At 44.0% G+C, this 22536-nt stretch overlaps 1 protein-coding gene across 2 annotated transcripts in view; it reads left to right on the top strand.

Moving 5' to 3' along the window:
* Window positions 1-22536, top strand: part of LOC141141169 (catechol O-methyltransferase-like) — a 134223-nt gene that overhangs the window by 54571 nt on the left and 57116 nt on the right. The window contains exon 1 of one of the 2 annotated variants that reach the window (XM_073628887.1): window positions 7402-7559. The exons of the other annotated variant lie outside the window; for it this stretch is intronic. Within the exon in view, the coding sequence (XP_073484988.1) occupies window positions 7464-7559 (96 nt within the window). The 5' untranslated portion in view covers window positions 7402-7463. Of the gene's footprint in view, window positions 1-7401; window positions 7560-22536 lie in introns of those variants that run through there. 2 annotated transcript variants of the gene reach the window in all.

Genomic DNA, 22536 nt, shown 5'->3' with positions numbered 1-22536 from the left:
TCACTGACACAGATCCCACTGGGAGCTAGAGCATAGATTCCCCAGGGCGCGGAGTCTAAGAGCCAGCAGGTGTTCACCAGAGCCTCTAGTGGTGAGGATGGACTGCGCTGCAGTCTGGCTCCAGGTCGCGGCCCCCAGGGTCTCACAGCTCACGCTCACGGTAGACTACAGGAGCAGAGGAAGGAGGGAGCTGGCTGGAACATCAGGGTCGCAGGCAGACAGGGATGGCCGGGAACAGGCCAAAGTCGGTAACAGAAATCAGATGTAGGAAACATAGCAAGTACACACATAGGCTAACACACAGTGGTTGATCAGCACTGCTGGCTTGCAGTGCACAGGTTAATATAGGGTTCCCTGATAGGGCCTGGGGTGGGGCCATGCTTAGAGGGGAGGTTACAAAAGCAGTCAGGTGAGGGTCAGCTGGTCTCTAGAGATGAACACATGGAGACAGGTAAGCTGATCGACAAACTCTATTGCATAACCATGACATGTAGTTAATTCAATCTACATTCTTGCTGACAGTTGTTATGGGGATCAAAGACTCAAAACCAGCTTTTACCTGATCCCTGCCTTTAAACTCATCAGGGACCCCCCTTGTAACCCCTATGACATGTATGTATACATGAGGATCAAAGCTTCCGGAGAGAGCTGCTCGCTTCCTCCTCTGACTGTGTGCTGGGTCAGTGCATGTATCAGGGGTATCTTTGGTTAGGATATGGGGGCTTTCTATTTTCATCTTTTTTGTCTAATGCACTCTGTGGTCGCCCAGTCTGGCCCTGTGTTCCAACCCACTGGCCCCCACAGAAACCACAACTCTGTCCCCAGTAACTGTCTGTGTGGCATACATATATGTCCTTACCGTCAGGGATATCACTGTACCAATGGCATCACCATGAAGGGTCAAACGGACAAGGTACTATGTCACAGTAATCTAAGGTAAAGGTGGTCACATGTGTACCTGAAGAGTTACACCAAAACATAATTATGTTATCATTTTTGTGATGGCCACCTCCTGGGCCCCTCCCCCCTAGATCAAACAGAAAAAGGATATGCAGCACCCGAAAACACGCTCTCCTGCAGTGATAAGCGTGCATTCAGGTGTTCTTCCTGGCCAACTTGACTGAGGTGGCTGTGGTCAGCAAAACTTGGAATGGACCATCATAACTTGGCTCAAGGATCTCCAGACAGTAGTTGGTGTGTTCCTGTATCTGATTCAGGATCTAGAATGGAAGAAAACACCTGGACATGCATTCAGGTTAATTCTCGTGATAATGTGGTTACATAATTAGTCAACACATCAGACTGCAACTGTAACTGTTGTGGAAAGTAACAACCAAGTCTGGGGGCTGAACCAAACAAAATTTCATAAGGGGATAGGGCATGTTTCCCCTGGGGGTGTGTCTGACACTGAACAGGGCAATGGGCTAACTGTCTGGCCAACTCATGTTAGTCTCTTGGGCCATCTTTAACATCCTGTTTTTAGTGTCCCATTCATCCTTTTCTACCTTCCCGCTACTTTGAGGGTGGTATGGGATGTGTAGTGCCAACTGAACCCCCAGTGCTGCCCAAATCTCTTTAGTAAGGGTTGTTGTTAGGGCTGGTCCCTGATCTCTCAATATCACCTCTGGGACCCCAAATCTACATACTATCTCACTCAGTAGTTTCTTAGCTGTGGTCCTGGCAGTCGTGACCACTTCCACTAGGGCGTTTTCAAATCTGTCACTTCTTGGCACTTGAGAATGATCAATTTGCATCCTCTGGAATGGGGTATAGGGCTTTTGCCAGGTGCTTCTTCTGTGCATTCTGGGTTACATTTGGTGCAGATAATGCATGATCTGCAGAAGCTGTCGGTCAGTGGAGTAACTCTTGGTGCAACACTTGTTGATAAGAGAGTTCATAAAAGTCTTTGTCAAGTGGGCAGCTCCATGTGCCCATTGCACCACGGCTGGGTACATACTCCTGGGTAGACAAGGCTTCTTGTTGCACTCGAATAGTCCATTTCTGAGAGTTGTTCCTCTCCGTTTCCAGCTTTCCTTCTTATCCGGACTTGCTGTTTCCTGTAGTTCTTTTAGATAAACTCTGTCCACTGGGAAAGTCTGTAAGGTAAGCACGGGGTGGTCTTCTTCTACCACCCTGCTGTCCACTTCCCGCGGACCACCAGCTGTCTGTTTGGCAGCTGTATTGGCTCGATGATTGCCTTAAGCTTCTTTTGAGTTCATTTTGTCGTGTGCTTTTACTCAGAATAGTCACTTGGGTTGGGAGAAGCAAGGCATCAATCAATTTTTCACAGGTGTTCCTGCAGCCATCAGGAATCCTCTGTCCTAGATAACACCATAATCATGGGCAATGCTGAAAGCATATCTTGAGTCAATATGAATGTTGGCTCTTATTCCCTCTGCCCATTTACATGCTGTAGTAAGTGCTTACAGCTCTGCCTCCTGTGTAGACATCACTGGTGGTAAGGCTTCAGCTTGTAGAACAGTGTTTTCAGTGGTGACCGCGTGTCCTGTGTGGTCATGGGGTGACAAGCCAAGACTCTACTCCTCCTTTTCCCCCCTCGAGAAGTGGAAGAAGGGTGGTAGGGTTCAGTGTTGGATCTTGGTTGAATATGGCAACAACGTCATGGGGAACAAGCAGAACGAGGCAGTGTCCGAGGACCAAGTTCAAAGTTTTGTCAAGCAAGGCTTGTGTAGCAAATCCAGCTCGCAGACACAATAGGCCTCCTCTTGCTACCGCATCCAGCCGACAGGAATAATATCCTATGGGGCGTAGGCTGATGCCGTGTGATTGGGTGAGTACACCTGCAGCATGTCCCAGACGTTCGGATACAAAGAGCTTGAGCGTTTTGTCGTAGGCTGGGAGCCCTAGCGCCGGGGGTGGCGCACTCAAGGGTTTCAAACTTTAGATATTTCTTCAGGAGACATCTGGAAGGGTCTGATTGCAGAGCATCAGTAGGAAGGCTTCTGGAATCCATGCTCTGCACTAGGAAATTAGTCCAAGGAAAATGACAGGTGTTGAGCACCACTGCAATTTGGGCTTTGAGGCTCTGCAGCCCTGGTTGGCAAGATAGCACAACAGGCTTTCTGAGGTGACTTCAACAGGGGGTAAGTCAGCTACACAAAGGAGAAGGTCATCAACATGTTGGAAGAGAATCACTTCCGGGTGTTCCTTTTGTCATGTGTCAAGGATGATAGCCATAGCTTTTGCAAACTGGCTTGGAAAGTTCTGTGCCCCTTGTGGCACAACTGTTTAGGTATGTTGCCGTTTCTTTCCGTGGATGAATGCGAAAAGGTACCAGCAGAAGGGGTGAGGGTGGACACTGAAGAAAACGTTTGTAAGGTCCACCTCTGTGAGGTATTTTGCAGTCAAAGGCATCCACAGTAGGTACCTGGTTCTCTTTTTAGGATTCTCTTCTTGGGGTTATTGTGGTTTCCGGGGCAATGAAGCGCCCTCTTTTAGCTTGACTGAAACTGGTGGCACCTTTAAGTTACCGTTGTCTCCCGGTCCTGTGGACCATAGGCACGCAGGGATTCTGTCAAGTACTTCCTGCAGTATTGAACTTGAAGTTTTTTTTTCTTCATTAAGTGTCATCAGGAGAGGCAGAGAACACAAAGCAGATGAGTCTTCTAAAGATAGGGGAGTATGTAACTTCACCCCCCTTCAGGCGTGTCCTGATTGAGGCCTGTAGTCTGGACAACACATCAGCTCCTAGTAGATTCAAGGGACATGTAGAGGACACCACAAATCTGGCAAGCAAATCAGGAAGTGGAAAGGAAAGAATTATTAGGCAGGTTCACCGCTCTCAACACACTTTTGGCTGCACCCCTGTCAATGAGGAAAGTGGTAGGTTTTTCGTCTGGGACATCTTGGGGCTCTGCATTCTTTTTTGAAGTGACCCCGTTTCCCACAGTTGTAACAGGTGATCCTTTCCCTGGTATTGGGCAGTGGTGGTGGACTAGTGTAGGTGGGATCTTCGTCATGGGTTACCATGAGGGGCGTTGGTTTTTTACCTTTTTGATTTTCTATACCTCTGGCCACCAACAATAAATCAGACATTTTCATTGAATGGTATTCAGGGCGGGCCACCATCAGGCCTTTTCTGATATCCTCTCTGAGCCCTGAAACAAAAGCAGTTGATAACATGTGTGTGTGTGCCTTTATGAGTCTAGCATGATACTTCTTCACAGACTCCCCTTTATCTTGGGTAATATCTTGGATTGTGGTCTTCTGATCCGTCAACTTCTCCTTTGCCCAGTCGTGGAGTTGTGCACAGAACTCCACGCCTGAGGTGTAGGAAGTGGCACTTGTCAGGCAGGCATCATTGAAGGCCATCTGCATGACTGGCCAAAAGACATATCCTGCTTTGATTTGGCATAGGCTGATCAAGTCTCTCCAGGCAGCTGAGTAAGTTTCTTGTATTTGCACTATCCTGTGGTAGAAGGGAATTGGCTGCTTCTCTGGGTCAGGCAGACTTGTCACTAAGGCCGCTGCTTGTGATAGAGTAAAAGCGACATACATCACTGGTGCCCCTTCTGGTAACCGAGACTGTTGTTGGGGCAGGGGCTGACAAGAGGCACTGTTCTTTACGGTTGCCAGCATGTGTTTGAGATCCTCTCGGAACTGAGAGTCTGGAGCCGGATTGGGGGTTAAATCAGTGGGTGGCCTTGCTGCCTGCTGTCGGGCTTCCCACTCAGATGCTTCTTCATCATTAACATATCCAGCCTGGGAATGTGATGCTCCCGTATTGGGGAAGACAGGTGTGTGGTATGAACCATCTTGTTTTAAAACAGGGAGGGCTGGGTACAGGCTGTTTAAGCTTACTGGGTGTACCAAGATGGCCGCCGGCAGGAAGTGCACTGGACTGGGTAGAGAGTGAAGGCATGGGTGCACTAAGATGGCCGCCGGGCTGAGTTGTCACAGTGGGTTGTGCTTGGGTGGTGAGAAAGGAGTGGTTGTTAGACGGAGGGCAGTACTGTCCCTCCCCTCCTTTGTTTCAGGTTCCAACATATTATCAGTTATACATACATAATACAATCGCCATCTTTCTTAACTTCCTTTATCCAATTTTCTTTATCACACAGGATTTTTCTCCCTGTTTCTTCTGCAACATAACTTTCGTCACTTCTTTCAACTTTGTTAACTATTTCAACATCTTCTTCTCTCCTTCTTTACAATATCACTTTCATTACAATATCACTTTCTGTTTCTCGGCTAACGGCTTGAGAGGGGAATACATACAACCAAGGAGTTAATATTTTTCTCAGCGTTCTTATCAGCAAATTCCTTCGGTGTGGGCACATAAGACTAATGTACAGTTAATCTCAGAACAAGAACAAACACATCAGGGGTAGTGAGGAGCAACGGCCCGCGACCCAACAGATCTCCCGGGCAGCCCCCCTCCGACTTTAACCAGTCCCCACCCCCTCTCGTGTATATAGCAAACAATAAACCACAAATACAATCACGACAGGACATTACACCTGCCACTCTCTGAACCGTAAAGCCTCAGCAGGCTAAGATAAACGCAAGGGCAGACCACCCTGCAAAAATAAACCCGTTTATAGACGTTTTTCTACAGCTCTACACCAAGAGGCCGACAACTCTTCTTGGGGTGAGTCCTCTGTAACGCTTTCAGACTGCAAAGCCCGCAGCTGAGATAACTCTCAAAGGTTCCTTGAACCTAGAGTACACCTGTCTATAAACGACTGCTACAAAAAAACTATCTCACTCCAGAGGCCAACAGCTCGTCTGGAGATGAGACCATACATTCACGCATGTAGCACTTTTAGACTGCTGAGTTTCGTAACCCAAAGAATGACAGACAGTGAACAAAAAATACAGTCAGCAGAAACCCATTGGCAGGTTCGTTAAACAACCTCAGGCGAGGAAATACCTGCCTCTAAGACAGTCTCAGCATACCGACAGAATCCAGCCGTCAACCGAAAGATAAGAGAGTCGTACAGTGGTAAAAATATCAATCAACTCACCGGTACTGTTAGGGCTGCGCAAACCCCACTCTCATTAATCAGTTAACGCCCGAATGCTTGTCGCGGTATAACTTCGACCGTAGCCTGAGATCCGGGTCACGGCACCAACTGTTATGGAAATGATTAAGAGCTCCAATCGAGCTCAAGGTTATCTGCTGCTGTCTCTAATTTGAAAAGTGTTGATATGCATGCATATAAAGTAAACACTCTGAGACACGCTCAGAATTGCTAACTCATTCCACTTCTGATTTATTCAAGGCGGTGTTAATGTTTTATACACACAAATACGTCATTGCTATGTCAGTCTAATAGGTACATCTCATTGGTTAAGATAGAATTCCTTCACACAGGTGCATCAGCCAGGTATGGTATATACATTGCTACATTGATCCAAGCTGGATCACTGGAGGTCCAAGCTGGATCACTGAAGATCCAAGATGGGTCACTGGAGGTCCAAGCTGGGTCACTGGAGGTCCAAGCTGGGTCACTGGAGGTCCAAGCTGGATCACTGAAGATCCAAGATGGGTCACTGGAGGTCCAAGCTGGGTCACTGGAGGTCCAAGCTGGGTCACTGGAGGTCCAAGCTGGATTACTGAAGGACCAAGCTGGATCACTGGAGCAGGGCCGGTGCTACCACTAGGCAAACTAGTCAGTCGCCTAGGGCGCCCTGCTGCCTAGGGCGCCGGGACACTGGTGTTCCCACTCTCTTCTCTCTGCAGCAAGCAACTAAGTCTCAGCAAAAGCAGGCAGCCGCCGCTCCGTTTGCACATAGGCGCAGCGGCAGCGGAGGACTGTGTCCCGATTCCCAAATGAATGGAAGCTTGCAAACATTCACTGATGGGCGCTGGTGGGGCTGCATTTGATGGGCGCTGGTGAGGCTGAATTTGATGGGCGCTGGTGAGGCTGAATCTGATGGGCGCTGGTGAGGCTGAATTTGATGGACGCTGGTGGGGCTGCATTGATGGGCGCTTCATTAAAAAGATGGGGTTTACATGGGCAGGGAAAAGGGGGTGGAGACTGGGGTGGGGCCAAAGGGGGGCGGCAAAATGAGATTTTGCCTAGTGTCAAAAATCCTTGCACCAGCCCTGCACTAGAGGTCCAAGCTGGATTACTGAAAGTCCAAGCTGGGTCATTGGAGGTCCAAGCTGGATCAATATAACGATGTATACAATCTCCCTATCTGGACTCCTACAGAAACAACGTGATGAGTGTAGTAGAAGTCCTGTTTGCTGTAGTTTATAGGTTGCAGTGAGAGTTCTTATATGTCAGCTAAGCCCTGAAGAAAGCCATGGAGTAGGCAGCGCTCTCCTGTCCGCACAGCCCGCACTGTCACCTCCAATCAGCGTCCCCACCCACGCTCTAACCTATAAGAAAGACGTGGCCGGTCAGGGAGTTCAGAGTGTACAAAGAGGCATCTACTGGGGGGCGGGGACAGAGGGGCCCAGTGAGTCCAATCACAGAGCTCGAATTGATGTTATGATCTGTCATTGGAGATCGCTCCTCGCACTCTGTATAAAGTTCCCATCACTGACAGCCAGGCACAGAGGAGCCTCTCCTGATCACATAGGCAAGGTACAGGCATGCTTCATTCTCTACTCCATCCTCACTTCATCCTCCATTGTGTCTGCACACTGATCAACCTCAGCACTTGATGGGATTATTATTATAAATTATTATACGATGAATGTATAAGGGTGTGTACTAGGCATAGTATAGCCTGTATCCAGGATACAGTCAGTGTACACTGCGGGAGGAGTCTGGTGGTGTGATGCTTTGTACACAATCTCTACAAACTGATCCGAAATTCTGACATTTTCACCGTATTGTATTGTGCTTCTACTTGCTGATGTCATCGTCACTCCAGTAATGTACACAGACCAGGGCAGGAGCTTTACATGAATCTTATGTACTGCATGCTTCATACAATATGCTGTATATTCCATCCAGGCACTACAATCATCCTCTGCATCCAACTACATTACTCATCATTGCAGGAGGATGACATTCTCTATGGGATTGTAGCAGAATGTAACAAGTTCTTATTTAAAGGAGAATCACTGGTGATTGGAATGTCCTGTTGTGTTATATTATTATTATTGTTAATTATACTATATATATATATATATATATATATAAAATTAATTAATATTACATCATGATTACATAATATATATATATATATATATATATATATCTTTCATGTAATCATAATGGAATAATAATTAACTAATATATATATATATATATATATATATATATATATATATATATATATATATATATATATATATATATATGTCATGTTATTATTATTGATAATTATATTATAGTGTGATGTATATATACATTATATTTATATATGATATATTTGTATTATTATGTATATATGTGAAATATTGCAACTCAGTGTGCAGAAATATTATTTTACAGATATTCTTCATGATAATTTCTGTATTGCTGTCAGGATCTTGAGACTTTGGTAGTATATACGCTTTTACACCTGAACCGGTCAGGATTCTATAGATTATCTTAATGTAAACATTATCCGCAGGTCATGCCTGTCTTTGGCTGCAGCCCTCTATGTACATCAATGGCCATGTTATTGGAACTACTTGCAGTCACCTTTTGCCTTTGGATCTTTGCATGGATTCGACACAGTGTTGAAAACTTTCCATAAAAGTTAGATGTGAAGCCAATCATTTTAATCTTATTTAATCTTTTTTTTTTTTTTTTTAAGGCGTTTATTTAGATTATAGAGAAATAAAATATAAACAAGAAGAGAACAACTCTTACACTTAATATACATAGGAGGAATGTAGATCATTTCCATTACTCATTGCATAAACAGTGTGTGTGGGATAACCAAACACTAGTAAATCAGATGCCCACCCTGCTCTCACACTGTTAAAAAAGTAGAGAACCCCAGGAGGTGAGAGCATCATAAGCAGGATTATAAAAATATTGCAGTGGCAAAAAAAAAAAAAAAAAGGAACCCTAACTACATCCACACGTACACATTCATAGCAACACCACATACATTTCCCATACAGCAGCGCCATGGTCCCTACCAAACTCCAACTTGGATAATAAACCAGAAATTAACAATGGCCCTTTGTGTATGCCACACTAAGTTTCATCAGTGTAGAGAACCTGATTAAGTAAACTGTGATGATAATAGTATTTTTATAATAGCTTACCTGTAAAATCCTTTTCTTTGAAGTACATCACGGGACACAGAGCCATAGTAGTTACTATGTGGGTTTGTAAGGCCACCTTCAGGTGATGGACACTGGCACGCCCTAAATTAAAAAGTGTACTCCCTATAAAACCCCTCCCACTGGTGGGAGTACCTCAGTTTTGTAGCAAAGCAATATACGTGTATACCAAAGAAGGGAGGGACCTCTGTGTCCCGTGATGCACTTCAAAGAAAAGGATTTTACAACAAGCTGTTATAAAAACCTATTTTCTTATTGTACATCACGGGAGCCATAATAGTTACTATGTGGGATGTCCCATAGCAATGCCAACTGAAGGGAGGGAGACACAACAAAGTAGGGCACCAAGAGACTAGAGGTCTCATACTGCAGCCTGCAGTATACTGCGCCCAAAGGCGATATCCTCATGATCTTTTACATCTACTTCATAGAATCTGGTAAATGTATGGACCAAAGACCAAGTTGCGGCCTTGCAGATCTGAGCCATGGAGGCTTGGTGATGCACTGCCCAAGAAGCACTAACAGCCCTGGAGAAGTGCACTTTAATATGAAAAGGACGAATTTCTTGTATTGGCTCAAAAGGTTGCTTCTGTAAAGCCAACAGGACTAAATTTAAGTCCCAAACGTTCAGGGGTGACCCAACTGGAGGATTAATCTGTGTTACCCCCTGCAAACAGTTACGAACCAGAGTGTGAAGCAAGTGGTCGTTGAAAAAACACTGATAAGGCCGACATCTGGCCTTTGATAGTACTCAAGGCCAGCTTCAATTCTAATCCTATCTGTAGGAATTCGAGGATCCTACCGATGACATACAGTGGGGACGGAAAGTATTCAGACTCCCTTAAATTTTTCACTCTTTGTTATATTGCAGCCATTTGCTAAAATTATTTAAGTAATTTTTTTTTCCTCACAGCACCCCATATTGACAGAAATACACAGAATTGCTGACATTTTTGCAGATTTATTAAAAAAGATAAACTGAAATATCACATGGTCCTAAGTATTTAGACCCTTTGCTCAGTATTTAGTAGAAGCACCCTTTTAATCTAATACAGCCATGAGTCTTTTTGGGAAAGATGCAACAAGTTTTTCACACCTGGATTTGGGGATCCTCTGCCATTCCTCCTTGCAGATCCTCTCCAGTTCTGTAAGGTTGGATGGTAAATGTTGGTGGACAGTCATTTTTAGGTCTTTCCAGAGATGCTCAATTAGGCTTAAGTCAGGGCTCTGGCTGGGCCATTCAAGAACATTCACAGAGTTGTGAAGCCACTCCTTTGTTATTTTAGCTGTGTGCTTAGGGTCATTGTCTTGTTGGAAGGTAAACCTTCGGCCCAGTCTGAGGTCCTGTACACTCTGGAGAAGGTTTTCATCCAGGATATCCCTGTACTTGGCTGCATTCATCTTTCCCTCGATTGCAACCAGTCGTCCTGTCCCTGCAGCTGAAAAACACCCCCACAGCATGATGCTGCCACCACCATGCTTCACTGTTGGGACTGTATTGGACAGGTGATGAGCAGTGTCTGGTTTTCTCCACATATTACCACTTAGAATTAAGGCCAAAAAGTTCTATCTTGGTCTCATCAGACCAGAGAATCTTATTTCTCACCATCTTGGAGTCCTTCAGGTGTTATTTAGCAAACTCCATGCGGGCTTTCATGTGTCTTGCACTGAGGAGAGGCTTCTGTTGGGCCACTCTGCCATAAAGCCCCAACTGGTGGAGGGCTGCAGTGATGGCTGACTTTCTACAAACTTCTCCCATCTCCCGACTGCATCTCTGGAGCTCAGCCACGGTGATCTTTGGGTTCTCCTTTACCTCTTTTACCAAGGCTCTTCTCCCCTGATAGCTCAGTTTGGCCAGATGGCCAGCTCTAGGAAGAGTTCTGGTCCTCCTAAACATCTTCCATTTAAGGATTATGGAGGCCATTGTGTTGTTAGGAACCTTAAGTGCAGCAGAAATTTTTTTGTAACCTTGGCCAGATCTGTGCCTTGCCACAATTCTGTCTCTGAGCTCTTCAGGCAGTTCCTTTGACCTCATGATTCTCATTTGCTCTCACATGCATTGTGAGCTGTAAGGTCTTATATAGACAGGTATGTGGCTTTCCTAATTAAGTCCAATCAGTATAATCAGACACAGCTGGACTCAAATGAAGGTGTAGAAACATCTCAAGGATGATCAGAAGAAATGGACAGCACCTGACTTAAATATATGAATGTCACAGCAAAGGGTCTGAATACTTAGGACCATGTGATATTTCAGTTTTTCTTTTTTAATAAATCTGCAAAAATGTCAACAATTCTGTGTTTTTCTGTCAATATGGGGTGCTGTGTGTACATTAATGAGAAAAAAAAAAGAATGTAAATGATTTTAGCAAATGGCTTCAATATAACAAAAAGTGAAAAATTTAAGGGAGTCTGAATACTTTCCGTCCCCACTGTATTTCCTGGGGTGCCAACCCCTGGATTCACACCAGGAGACGTATGCCTTCCAGATTCTATATTATATGACTCCGGAGGCCGGCTTTCTAGCATTAACCAAAGTAGAAACTACTGAAGCTAACAGCCCACGATCTTTTAGAATGTGGGTCACAATAGCCAAACTGCTAAATTTAGCGTTTGTAAGGTAGGATGGAATACCGTTATAAAATGGACAGTGCAGCACTGGACATATGACACAATATTTGTGAACAGTGGTAAATCAATAAATCATTAATATCAAATCGGCTGATAAATATTAAGTGCTCATGAAATGTTACAAGAACATAATAAAATATATATTATAGTGAAAAAAAGTTCATATAGTAAAGGTGAAGGTGAAATAAAGTCCAAAATTTGTGGTATTTAATGCGGGACACGGGGTCAGTATACCACCGCTAGTGCTGCCCACCACCTAGTGATAAAGTAATGAAGGCTTACTGGGAAGCCTGCGACCACCCTTATTCAGGGGGGTCAAAACAGGCTTAGTGGAGATAAATGGACCACAGGGGATATCCTGCAGGAGACACTGCTGAAAAGACCACCAACCTCCTTCATGGACAGCTAGTCAGCGCCAACTTGGAGCGCTTCATAAGATGTAGTCCCAGGATCACTTCCCATGGAGCAATCAATGCATGTTTCCACGAATCCAGCGAAGGTGAGCCATAAATGCTGTGTCCTACGCTATCCATAGAATGGGATCTCCCATAAGCCTCCATTACTTTATCACTAGGTGGTGGGCAGCACTAGCGGTGGAATACTGACCCCGTGTCCCGCATTGAATACCATAAATTTTGAACTTTAATTCACCTTTACTATATGAACTTTTTTTCACTATAATATATAGTTTATTATGTTCTTGTAACATTTCATGAGCACTTAATATTTGTCAGCCGATTTTATATTAATGATTTTTCATTGGGTGCCATTCACTGTTGTTGGTTATTTGATTTATTGATTTACCACTGTTCACAAATATTGTGTCGTATGTTCACATTTTTTCTTTATATAATTTTTTGTTTACGCACCTAGCGCAATTCTTTTTCTTTATTTAGGATGGAATACCTTGCGAGAGAAGGTCCAGCCATAGCGATAGGGTCCAAGGGTCCCCTACTGCCATTTTTACAATCTCTGCAAACAAAGATCTCCTGGGCCACAAGAATCACCTCCTTCCCTTCTTGCTTGTTCATGCGAGAAGGCGCGGAAGCAGCAGAACAGGAGGGAACGCATAGATCAGTGAAAAACTGATCCCACAGAAAAAAACCAAGGCATCTGTTCCGTATGCCATCGGATCCCTTGACCTTGCCATATTTTGGTAAATTTCTAATGGGAATGCCCTACTTTTATATATCAGTTTGAATTTGGGTAGATAACCATGAACGTTACGAAAGAAAGCTTGAGCTGTGAAAGGGCCAGCTTCCTTCCAGTGTAATAAAATTGTTTTACGAGCATAGAACAATAGTATACTTAGCAGAGTCCTAGCATGCATCCGGGGGACAAAATCATTGAGAACACCTAAAAGTCCAACTTCCGGGGTTTGAGGTATTGAAAGATTTACTTGTGCTCAAAGAAACTAAATAGATACTTCCAGAAGGGATGATAGGCCAGGGTAGTTCCAGAACATATGAAAAAAATTTGCAGCAACAAGATCACATTTAAAACAAGCAATATCCAAACCCAATCCCATACGAACCAGCTTGGCTGGAGTATAGTGTAAGTGGTGGACAAACTTAAATTTAATCAACTGATCAGCCGTGCTGATTAGATCCTGAAAGCAAACCTCTGTAGCCTCTTCCCAGTCCTCCTCAGAGAGCTCAGGCAGCAGCAATAGCCACTTGCAATGAGAATTCTGAAAAGGGTCAGCCCCATCAACTGAAGACGACCATAGAAGGTCGTCACCAGTTTGGAGATTTCGGGGCATGCCAAGAGGTCTTCAAAGGAAGATTCCGTGAGCTTGATTACCCAAGACCAAAGAGCTAAGGAAGGTTTTGATTCCTTCATAAGGGGGCATGTGGCGACATCCTCGGAGAGAACTGTGTAAGTATTTTTCTCGCCTCCCTCCATGCCATGAAACCTACTTCAATAGGAGAGGATCCTGAACCTCTAGCTTCTTTTGACCTGTGCAGTTCATCCCTGAGAGAGGTGGAGAGACCAAAAAAGGCTGACAAAAGTGCAGTGGAGGGAGTCTGGGGTTCAGAGTGTACCATTCATAGACATAAGTGAGGAAAAATAGGGAAAATGCTGCGCTAAACCCCAAAAAAGGATATATATATATATATATATATATATATATAACAACAAAAGCAGCTGACACGCAAACAAACCAAGTCCACTAAAGATTCAAATACACAAAGTGCAGCGCTGGAAATATCTGGCATGTAGTAGATATACATGTGAAAAAATAATAAATAATAATAATAAAATAATAAATCATGTACTGAATACACGTGTGGGAAAGTGAATATGACAAAATACAAATGTGAACAACAATAAAACCAGCAAAAAATAATCAAAGTGTCTGTAGTGAAATATGGAACAGCAAATAATGGAAGTCCATAAGGTGAAAAGTAAAGGGTTGTCTTCTCCAATGGGAGGGTACCAGTAGACACCGGGAGGTGTGTGGATGCTCAAATGGAAAGGCGACAGCAGATACCAAGGCACACAGATGTTCAATAGAAGTAAATGGGTACCCTTACCAGATCCGTAGGATGCACATACCTTATAGCAGTGCCTCAGATAGGCATGGGGGATGATCTCCCGTGATGTCCAGCCGGACGGTGTCCTGTGAGCCGCGCTCACCGGTGGAAGGTGATAGTCACAGGCGGAAGTTGGACAACTGCCGTACACGTTCTCCGATTCTAGAGTGGAATGATCCAGAGGAAACAGTTCAGTATGGAGCCGTGGGAAAAGAAAAAAGGAAGCTCCACATGGTGCAGGTGAAAAATGGGATTTATTGGATAAAAACCATACACGATAAAAGTGATCACAAACCGATAAAAAAATGGCAATGTGGGAAGCTGAAATGCTAGCCCCCTGTGCAGGAGTCCCCCCCCCCCCCTCAGCAGGTGTTGCTGAGTAGTACTAAGTGTGGGAAAATCCAATGAGGCGAAAAACCCTGTAAATGTCGTTTCAGGAGGAACCACCATATCCTCATACAACTTTCCATAAAATTATGCAAACACCTGGTTAATAGTTAATGCATCTGAGGTAATGGACCAATCAGGGAGTTGAAGTTCAGGAATTATCCCCCCAATGTTCATGAATACGAGCAGAGAGGTATAATTGCTGTTTTTTAGTTAGATCTACCATATGAAGCTGTAATGCCCTATGTGCATCCATCAGCATACCCTGGGTGTCAGAGGACGGATTCATCATATGACAGGAGCGTGCATTATCCAATGCTTTTTGTAACGCCCCTGTGGCCCACCCAACAGATCTTTAATGTTTTATATGGCAAATATAGGAGGCCCGGATCACTGCCTAAAAAAGGCATCCCAGACAGGTCCCACAGCGGTAGTGTCAGAGTTAGAGGACCAGTAATTGGCCATGTCAGTCGGAATGGATCATGAATTTCTGGTGTGGAGATCCAGAGGGGACTGAGCCTCCAAACCCACAACGAGGGTCTATGGCCCAAAGTCAAAACTACCTGAACCATGGAATGATCGGATATTGTCTATAATAGATAAGCTATAGACTGAACGCAGGGTAGTAAATCCTTTGTGGCCAGTGCATAGTGAAGCCTAGAAAGAGCAGCATAAAATTTAGACTGGCAGGAAAACATTTTAACTGTAGGAAATTTCCATCTCCAGAGGTCCACATACATACACAAAACAGTTTTGATTCAGACAATAGAGGTTTCAACCTGTCCAAGGCAGGTTGCATCACAGAGTTAAAATCTCCAAAAATAATCATGGGACAAATTGGCAACCAGGCAAAATGTATGCTTAATTCAGCAAACACTGTAGCCATGACAGGGGTGGGGGTGGGGGTAAACTGTGACCAACAGAGAAACCCCATGTATAACCACCTGCAAAATGAGGTGTTGTACCTTAGGGTCAGAAATAACCCGTTGACAGAATGGTAGCCCCTTATGGATTCGAATCGCTGCCCCACGAGCATAGTTGGAGTAGGTGAAGTGATAGTGATGAGCAACCCAATACTTCTTTAAAGCTAGAATCTTGGAGCCCATTAGATGGATTTCCTGGAGGCACAGAACACGTGGTTTATGTTGTTTTAGTACTTCAAAAAAAGCTCTTTTAAATTTGGTGTTCAGTCCGCAAACATTCCACGAACAGGTATTTACTGTGGACGTGAGGAAAGCAGTAAAACTCATAGGACAGGAGAAAAAAAAGGTGGATGAAGGCTCATTGGAGGTAACCTCAGATCTGAGCATGGCTACAGTGCTAATATAGGGATTTAGTGGCACACAGACATTCAACCATACATACTTCACACAAACTACAGCAAAACTATATACAAAAACAATACAACTAGCCAGGAAGGATAGCAAAACCCCTGCCCATCTCCTGAAAAAAAGAGTGGGCTTATACCCTGAACTTAAGCCATGCATGGAGCGCATGGCCATTAACAGCGGAATGAAAAGTAAAAAACTGTCAGCATCTAACAAGATTGGGGTGGGCAATTAACCCCATGGCAGCTCAGGCCAACTCAGTGGCTGAAGGTCATAGACTCTCCTGCAGGAGAGATGTACGGTCGACCACAGAATGGCTTAATAAAGCCCATTGCAATAAGCATAAACAAAGAAAGATGAGGAGGGTAATAATAAACTGGATTCCGTTACTCAATGAGTGGACTCCATCAGGCGGGTGCTCGGGGAGGTTGAGGCAGCGATTCCCACCAAGACAAAGCATTTTGAGGGGACTGGAAGAAATTAACCCTCCCATTGTGAGTAACACGGAGGGTAGCAGGGAATAGCAGGTAATATTGGATGTCATGCTCCCGCAGCTTCTGCTTGACACACTGATTGCTTGCTCCCATATTACGAACTGATGCAGACTAATCAGAGAACAAAGACACCACAGCTTTGTTGATCTGGAAAAACTCCCTTTCTTCCGGGCCGCACCAAGAATGCAATCATGATCCCTGTAGTTGAGCAGGCAAATCACCATTGTGTGGGGAGGTTGTCCCTCAGGAAGAAGACACCCAGGGACTTGGTGGGCCCTCTCAATCATAAAGCAGGAGGAGAGCTGATTGCATCCTAATTCTTGCTCATGCCACCTTTCCAGGAAGGCTACAGGGTCTGATCCCTCCACCCATTCAGGAAGACCGACCAGACGCAGGTTATTCCTGTGGAGGCGATTCTCTATGTCATCCACCTTATCCTCCAATGTTGCAATCTTACCCCCGCAGGTGTTAAGTTTGGGCAGTATGGAGTTAATAGTGTCCTCCATGTCATTGATACGCCTTTTAGTCTCAGTGACTCGGCCACGTATTTTGTGTATGTCTTGCCTCATAATGGCAAGATCAATCTTCAGTTCATCCACCTTCACCATAAGGTCTGAGTGATTTACCTTAATGGTGGCCAGGACCTCCGACAGTGTGGGTCCTTTCCCATCATCTGCATCATCATCACTCAAGGCAGTCTGCAAAGACAGGGCTGGCGGCTCCAGGGTCCCCGGGGAGGGTGACGGGGAGACATCCTGGACATCCCTGAAGGGATCAGGGGTGGAGGCCAGAGAGATGCATGGCGCGCTGTTGTTATTGCGGCGGCCATCTTGGCAGGAGCGGGTGGTAATGCTCACATTGGTCAGAGGTTGCTTTTTTCTCCACTTGCCCATCCACTGAAAATACTCACAATGGCATAGGGGTCGTCTCCAACCAATTAGGTATCGAAAGATCAGTGTTTTAAACTTGGCCGACCCAGGATGGAGCAAGATTGTTGTAGGAGAGACTGGAGCTGCACAGGGACATGTCTGATCACGTCCCACGCTAGGCCATGCCCCCTTATTTAATCTTTAACAAGGTAATGAAATTTCAAAACCTATGTTCAGTATTTCTAAAGCTACAGATTTCATTAAAGCTGAATACCAGATTAAGGCCCAGTTTGCACCTGATTCGCACATTAATTGTCTCCCACTGCAGTCAATCACGAGCAGAAAAAGAGGGCAGGGCCGAGCCATGGCTGTGTGTGTGAATGGACATGCAGAGTGGCGGCTCAGGAGCGAACCTGCTCAGGTGCCCCCATTGCAAGCTGCTTGCTCTTGGGGCATTTGACAAGAGGGAAGGGGCCAGGAACACTGATGGGGGACCCAAGAAAAGGAAGTTCAGGGCTACTCTGTGCAAAAACACTCCACAGAACAGGTAAGTATGTTTATTATTTACAAAAAAAATTGGAAAACCTCTCTTGATATATCTCCCAGTACTATGACAATGATAGGGGTAAGGTCCCCTTAAGGCTCTCATACATTCATGCTGCCAAAATGACCTTCTTGTGTCGGTTGTATTAGTAATACTACAACTACTACTACTACTACTACAAATACAACCAGCACATACAAGGTAAATAGATAAATCAAGAGAGTCTCTAGAGGGCAGAAAATAATTGGAGTACTAAGCAATTGTAGGAATTCTAACAGATAAATGTTTGTATGTCTGCTTACAAGTGGAGTTGAGGTGAGAGTCCTGAGAGCACAGTGGTGACACAGTGTTACTTGCAGGAAGCGCGCAGTATTTTTATCCATCAGTTTGGGGGAGTCACATCATGAAGAAAATCATATATTTCATGAGAGACTGTATTATTAATTAACATAAGGGGCCACACATTGATATATAAGAGAACGCATGTACAATCACAGTGTACACTGGATTATTGATTTATCATATCTAATTGCATACATCTCTTGATTTATATTGTAATATTAGTTATAGAGTTTGTAATAATGAGTAGGACACTTACATTATTTTGTTTATTTAACTTTATTGTCTATTAGTAACGCAGCATCACTTGATTCAATGTGTCCTTAACTTTAACCACTTCGATATCAGACATTTTCACTCCCTTCCTGCCCAGGCCATTTTAAAATTTTTAATGCTGTCACACTTTGAATGACAATTACTCAGTCAAACAACACTGTACCCAAATTAATTTTTTATCATTTTTTTAGACAGATAGAGCTTTATTTGGTGGTATTTAAAGTGGAGTTCCACCCAAAAATGGAACTTCCACTTTTTGGATTCCTCCCCCCCTCGGGTGTCACATTTGGCACCTTTCAGGGGGGAGGAGGGAGCAGATACCTGTCTAATACAGGTATTTGCTCCCACTTCCTGGCATAGATCACCGCGGCGCTTGCCGTGATCTATCCCACTTCCGACGCCTACCCCATCCTCCCCCGCTGTATTTTGGGAGACACACAGGTCCCAGAACACAGCAGGAACCTGAGAGGACGCGCAGCACGACTCGTGCATGCGCAGAAGGGAACCAGGAAGTGAAGCCGCACGGCTGCAGCAGCCGAGAGCCGAAGGACAGATCGGCTTTGGCTGCCGACATCGCGGGCTCCCTGGACAGGTAAGTGTCCATATATTAAAAGACAGCCGCTGCAGTATTTTTAGCTGCTGGCTTTTAATATTTTTTTTTTCAGGGGACCTCCGCTTTAATTACCACTGTGTTTTTTACTGTGTTTGTAATATAAGCCAAAAATATTTAAAATTATGAAAAAAAAAGTTTCTGTTTTAAAATTTTGCAAAAAGTCATTTTTCTTCAGAAATTTAGGCCTAAATTTATGAAGCTATAGTTCTTTGGTAAAATTAACCCAAATCAGTGTATATTATTTAGTCTGTAGTACATATAATTGAAAATGGAATAATCCTGATGTAATGACTGCCTATCTCAATTTTTAAGGCTTTAAAATAACAGGACAGTACAGATACCCCCCAAGTGACCCCTTATTGGAAAGTAGACACCCAAAGGATTTACAGTGCATCCGGAAAGTATTCACAGCACTTCACTTTTTCCACATTTTGTTATGTTACAGCCTTATTAAAAAATTGATTCAATTTATTGTTTTGCTCAAGATTCTACAAACCATACCCCATAATGACAACGTGAAAGAAGTTTATTTGAAATCTTTGCAAATTTATAAAAAAATACAAACCCGTGTACATAAGTATTCACAACCTTTGCTCAATACTTTGTTGAAGCACTTTTGGCACCCATTACAGCCTCAAGTCTTTTTGAGTATGATGTTACAAGCTTGGCACACCTATTTTTGGTCAGTTTCTACCATTCTTCTTTGCAGGACCTCTCAAACTCCATCAGGTTGGATAGGGAGCATCGGTACACAACCATTTTCAGATCTCTCCAGAGATGTTCAATTGGGTTCAAGTCTGGGCTCTGGCTGGGCCACTCAAGGACATTCACAGAGTTCCTGTCCTGTAGCCACTCCTTTGTTATTTTGGCTGTGTGGTTAGGGTCGTTGTCCTGCTGTAAGATGGACCTTCTCCCCAGTCTGAGGTCCAGAGCGCTCTGAAGCAGGTTTTCATCAAGGACGTCTCTGTACATTGCTGCATTAATCTTTCCCTCGACCCTAAAAAGTCTCCCAGTTCCTGCCTCTGAAAAACATTGCCACAACATGATGCTGCCACCACCATGATTCACTGTAGGGATGGTATTGGCCAGTTGATGAGAGATGCTTGGTTTCCTCCAGACATTTTGCTTGCCATTCAGGCCAAAGAGTTCAATCTTTGCTTCATCATACCAGATATTTTTTTTCTCAAGATCTAAGAGTCCTTCAGTTCCCTTTTGGCAAACTCCAGGCAGGCTGTCATGTGCCTTTTACTGAGGAGTGGCTTCTGTCTGGCCACTCTACCATACAGTCCTGATTGGTGGAGTGCTGCAGAGATGGTTGTTCTTCCGTAAGGGTCTCCTCTCTCCACAGAGAAACGCTGGAGCTCTGTCAGAGTGACCATCTGGTTCTTGGGAAGTTCATCGGATGACCTCCCTGACTAAGGCCCTTCTCCCTATGATCGCTCAGTTTGACTGGGCGGCCCGCTTTAGGAAGAGTCCTGGTGGTTCCAAACTTCTTCCATTTACAATTCATGGAGGCCACTGAGCTCATTGGGATCTTCAATGCTGCAGAAATTTATCTGTACCTTTTCCCAGATATGTGCCTCGATACAATCCTGTCTCAGAGGTCTACAGACAGTTACTTGGACTTCATGGCTTGGTTTTTGCTCTAACATGCACTGTTAACTGTGGGACCTTATATAGACAGGTGTGTGCCTTTCCAAATAATGTCCAATTAACTGAATTTACCACAGATGGACTCCAATCAATTTGTAGAAACATCTCAAGGATAATCAGTGGAAACAGGATGCACCTGAGCTCATGGCTCATTGAGTGTCATGGCAAAGACTGTGAATACTTATGTACGTGTGGTTTTTTATTTTTAATAGATTTGCAAAGATTTCAAACAAACTTCTTTCACCTTGTCATTATGGGGATTGTTTGTAAAATTTTGAGGAAAATAATGAATTGAATCCATTTTGGAATAAGGCTATAACATAACAAAATGTGAAAAAAGTGAAGCGCTGTGAATACTTTCCGCATGCACTGTAGTAGGAGGCATGGTAAATTGAACTTTTTTCTTAAATTTTTTTTGTGAAACTAAGTAATTATTTTTTCACAAAATTTTCATTTTAACAAATTGTTTCTCACATAAGACATGATTGCAGTTACACCCCAAAACACATTCTGCTACTTCTCCCGAGTAAGGGGATACCGCATGTGGGAGAAATAAACCAAGGTATTAATCTTTGTAACAATTAAGGGTACATACTTACATTAACATACTTAATTGCCAGTTACCTTATGAACATATGTGTGATTCAGAAAGAACAGTGGAACAGAGGAAAATCGTCAATAAACGATATGTATACATTATGACTCTTGTCGCCTCCCATCCTTCTGAAGGAAAACAGGGCGAGGGAGTAGACCATCCAAAAATGCTATGTTAGATCTAAGAGGCTCGCCTCTTACTCAGAAATCAGTATGTGTGGGATAGCATGTAAAAAGAAAAGTATTACGCTAACCCCAGTTGACCTGAGCGCCCACAAAGGGCAGGTATAGTAGAACGAGTAGAGAGAATATGGTTAATATGAGAAGAGAAGAGGAGCAAAGCATTAGACGGAGAAAGAGGAAGGTGCACCCTAAAAAAAAGGGGAGCAGACACTTCATGGCATAGCTGTCTCATAGAGTATTTGACAGATATTTAATTTCGAACAGGACAGGCTTATCATTTAGAATCGTTGATAGGCGCTCATTTACCATTATCCAAGATAGTTTGGATCTTAATAAGTGAAAAGGAACTGTGGAAGAATTCTATGATCTGGCTATGTAAACCCTGGCTGCTAAAAATATAAAGGCTTTAAGTCTCTTTGTGTGTCTCGTCGTTCCCTCTATCGGGTGCCCCAACAGTGCTTGCAGTGGTGATTTAACAAGGTTCACTTGAGTGAGTGAGTATATGAAATTATAGGTACGGATCCAGAACCGCCTGACTTTTGGGCATTTCCAGCAAATATGGAACATTGTACCATTCATACCACACCCTCTGAAACATTGCGGGGACGCACCAGGGACAAAGGACGCTAGTCTCACTGGCACCATATACCACCGCAGAAGGACCTTATGGTTCGCTTCAATCAGCAATGTATTGATATATGACTTAGATGCACTTTGTGCTATCTTACTCCAATCCTCCACAACCAGAGTCTCCTCCAGGTCCTCCTCCCATTTGTGCATATAAAATATCTTTTCAGATGTGGAGAACAATATGGAATACATTTGGGATATGTGAACAGTGTGTTTGTCGGAACTCCTGCATAGATGTTCCATTGGTGTTGACGAG

The sequence above is a fragment of the Aquarana catesbeiana genome, linkage group LG01, assembly GCF_042186555.1.
Source record: "Aquarana catesbeiana isolate 2022-GZ linkage group LG01, ASM4218655v1, whole genome shotgun sequence".
Lineage (NCBI taxonomy): Eukaryota > Metazoa > Chordata > Amphibia > Anura > Ranidae > Aquarana > Aquarana catesbeiana.
This window is presented reverse-complemented; position numbering and strand designations above follow the sequence as displayed.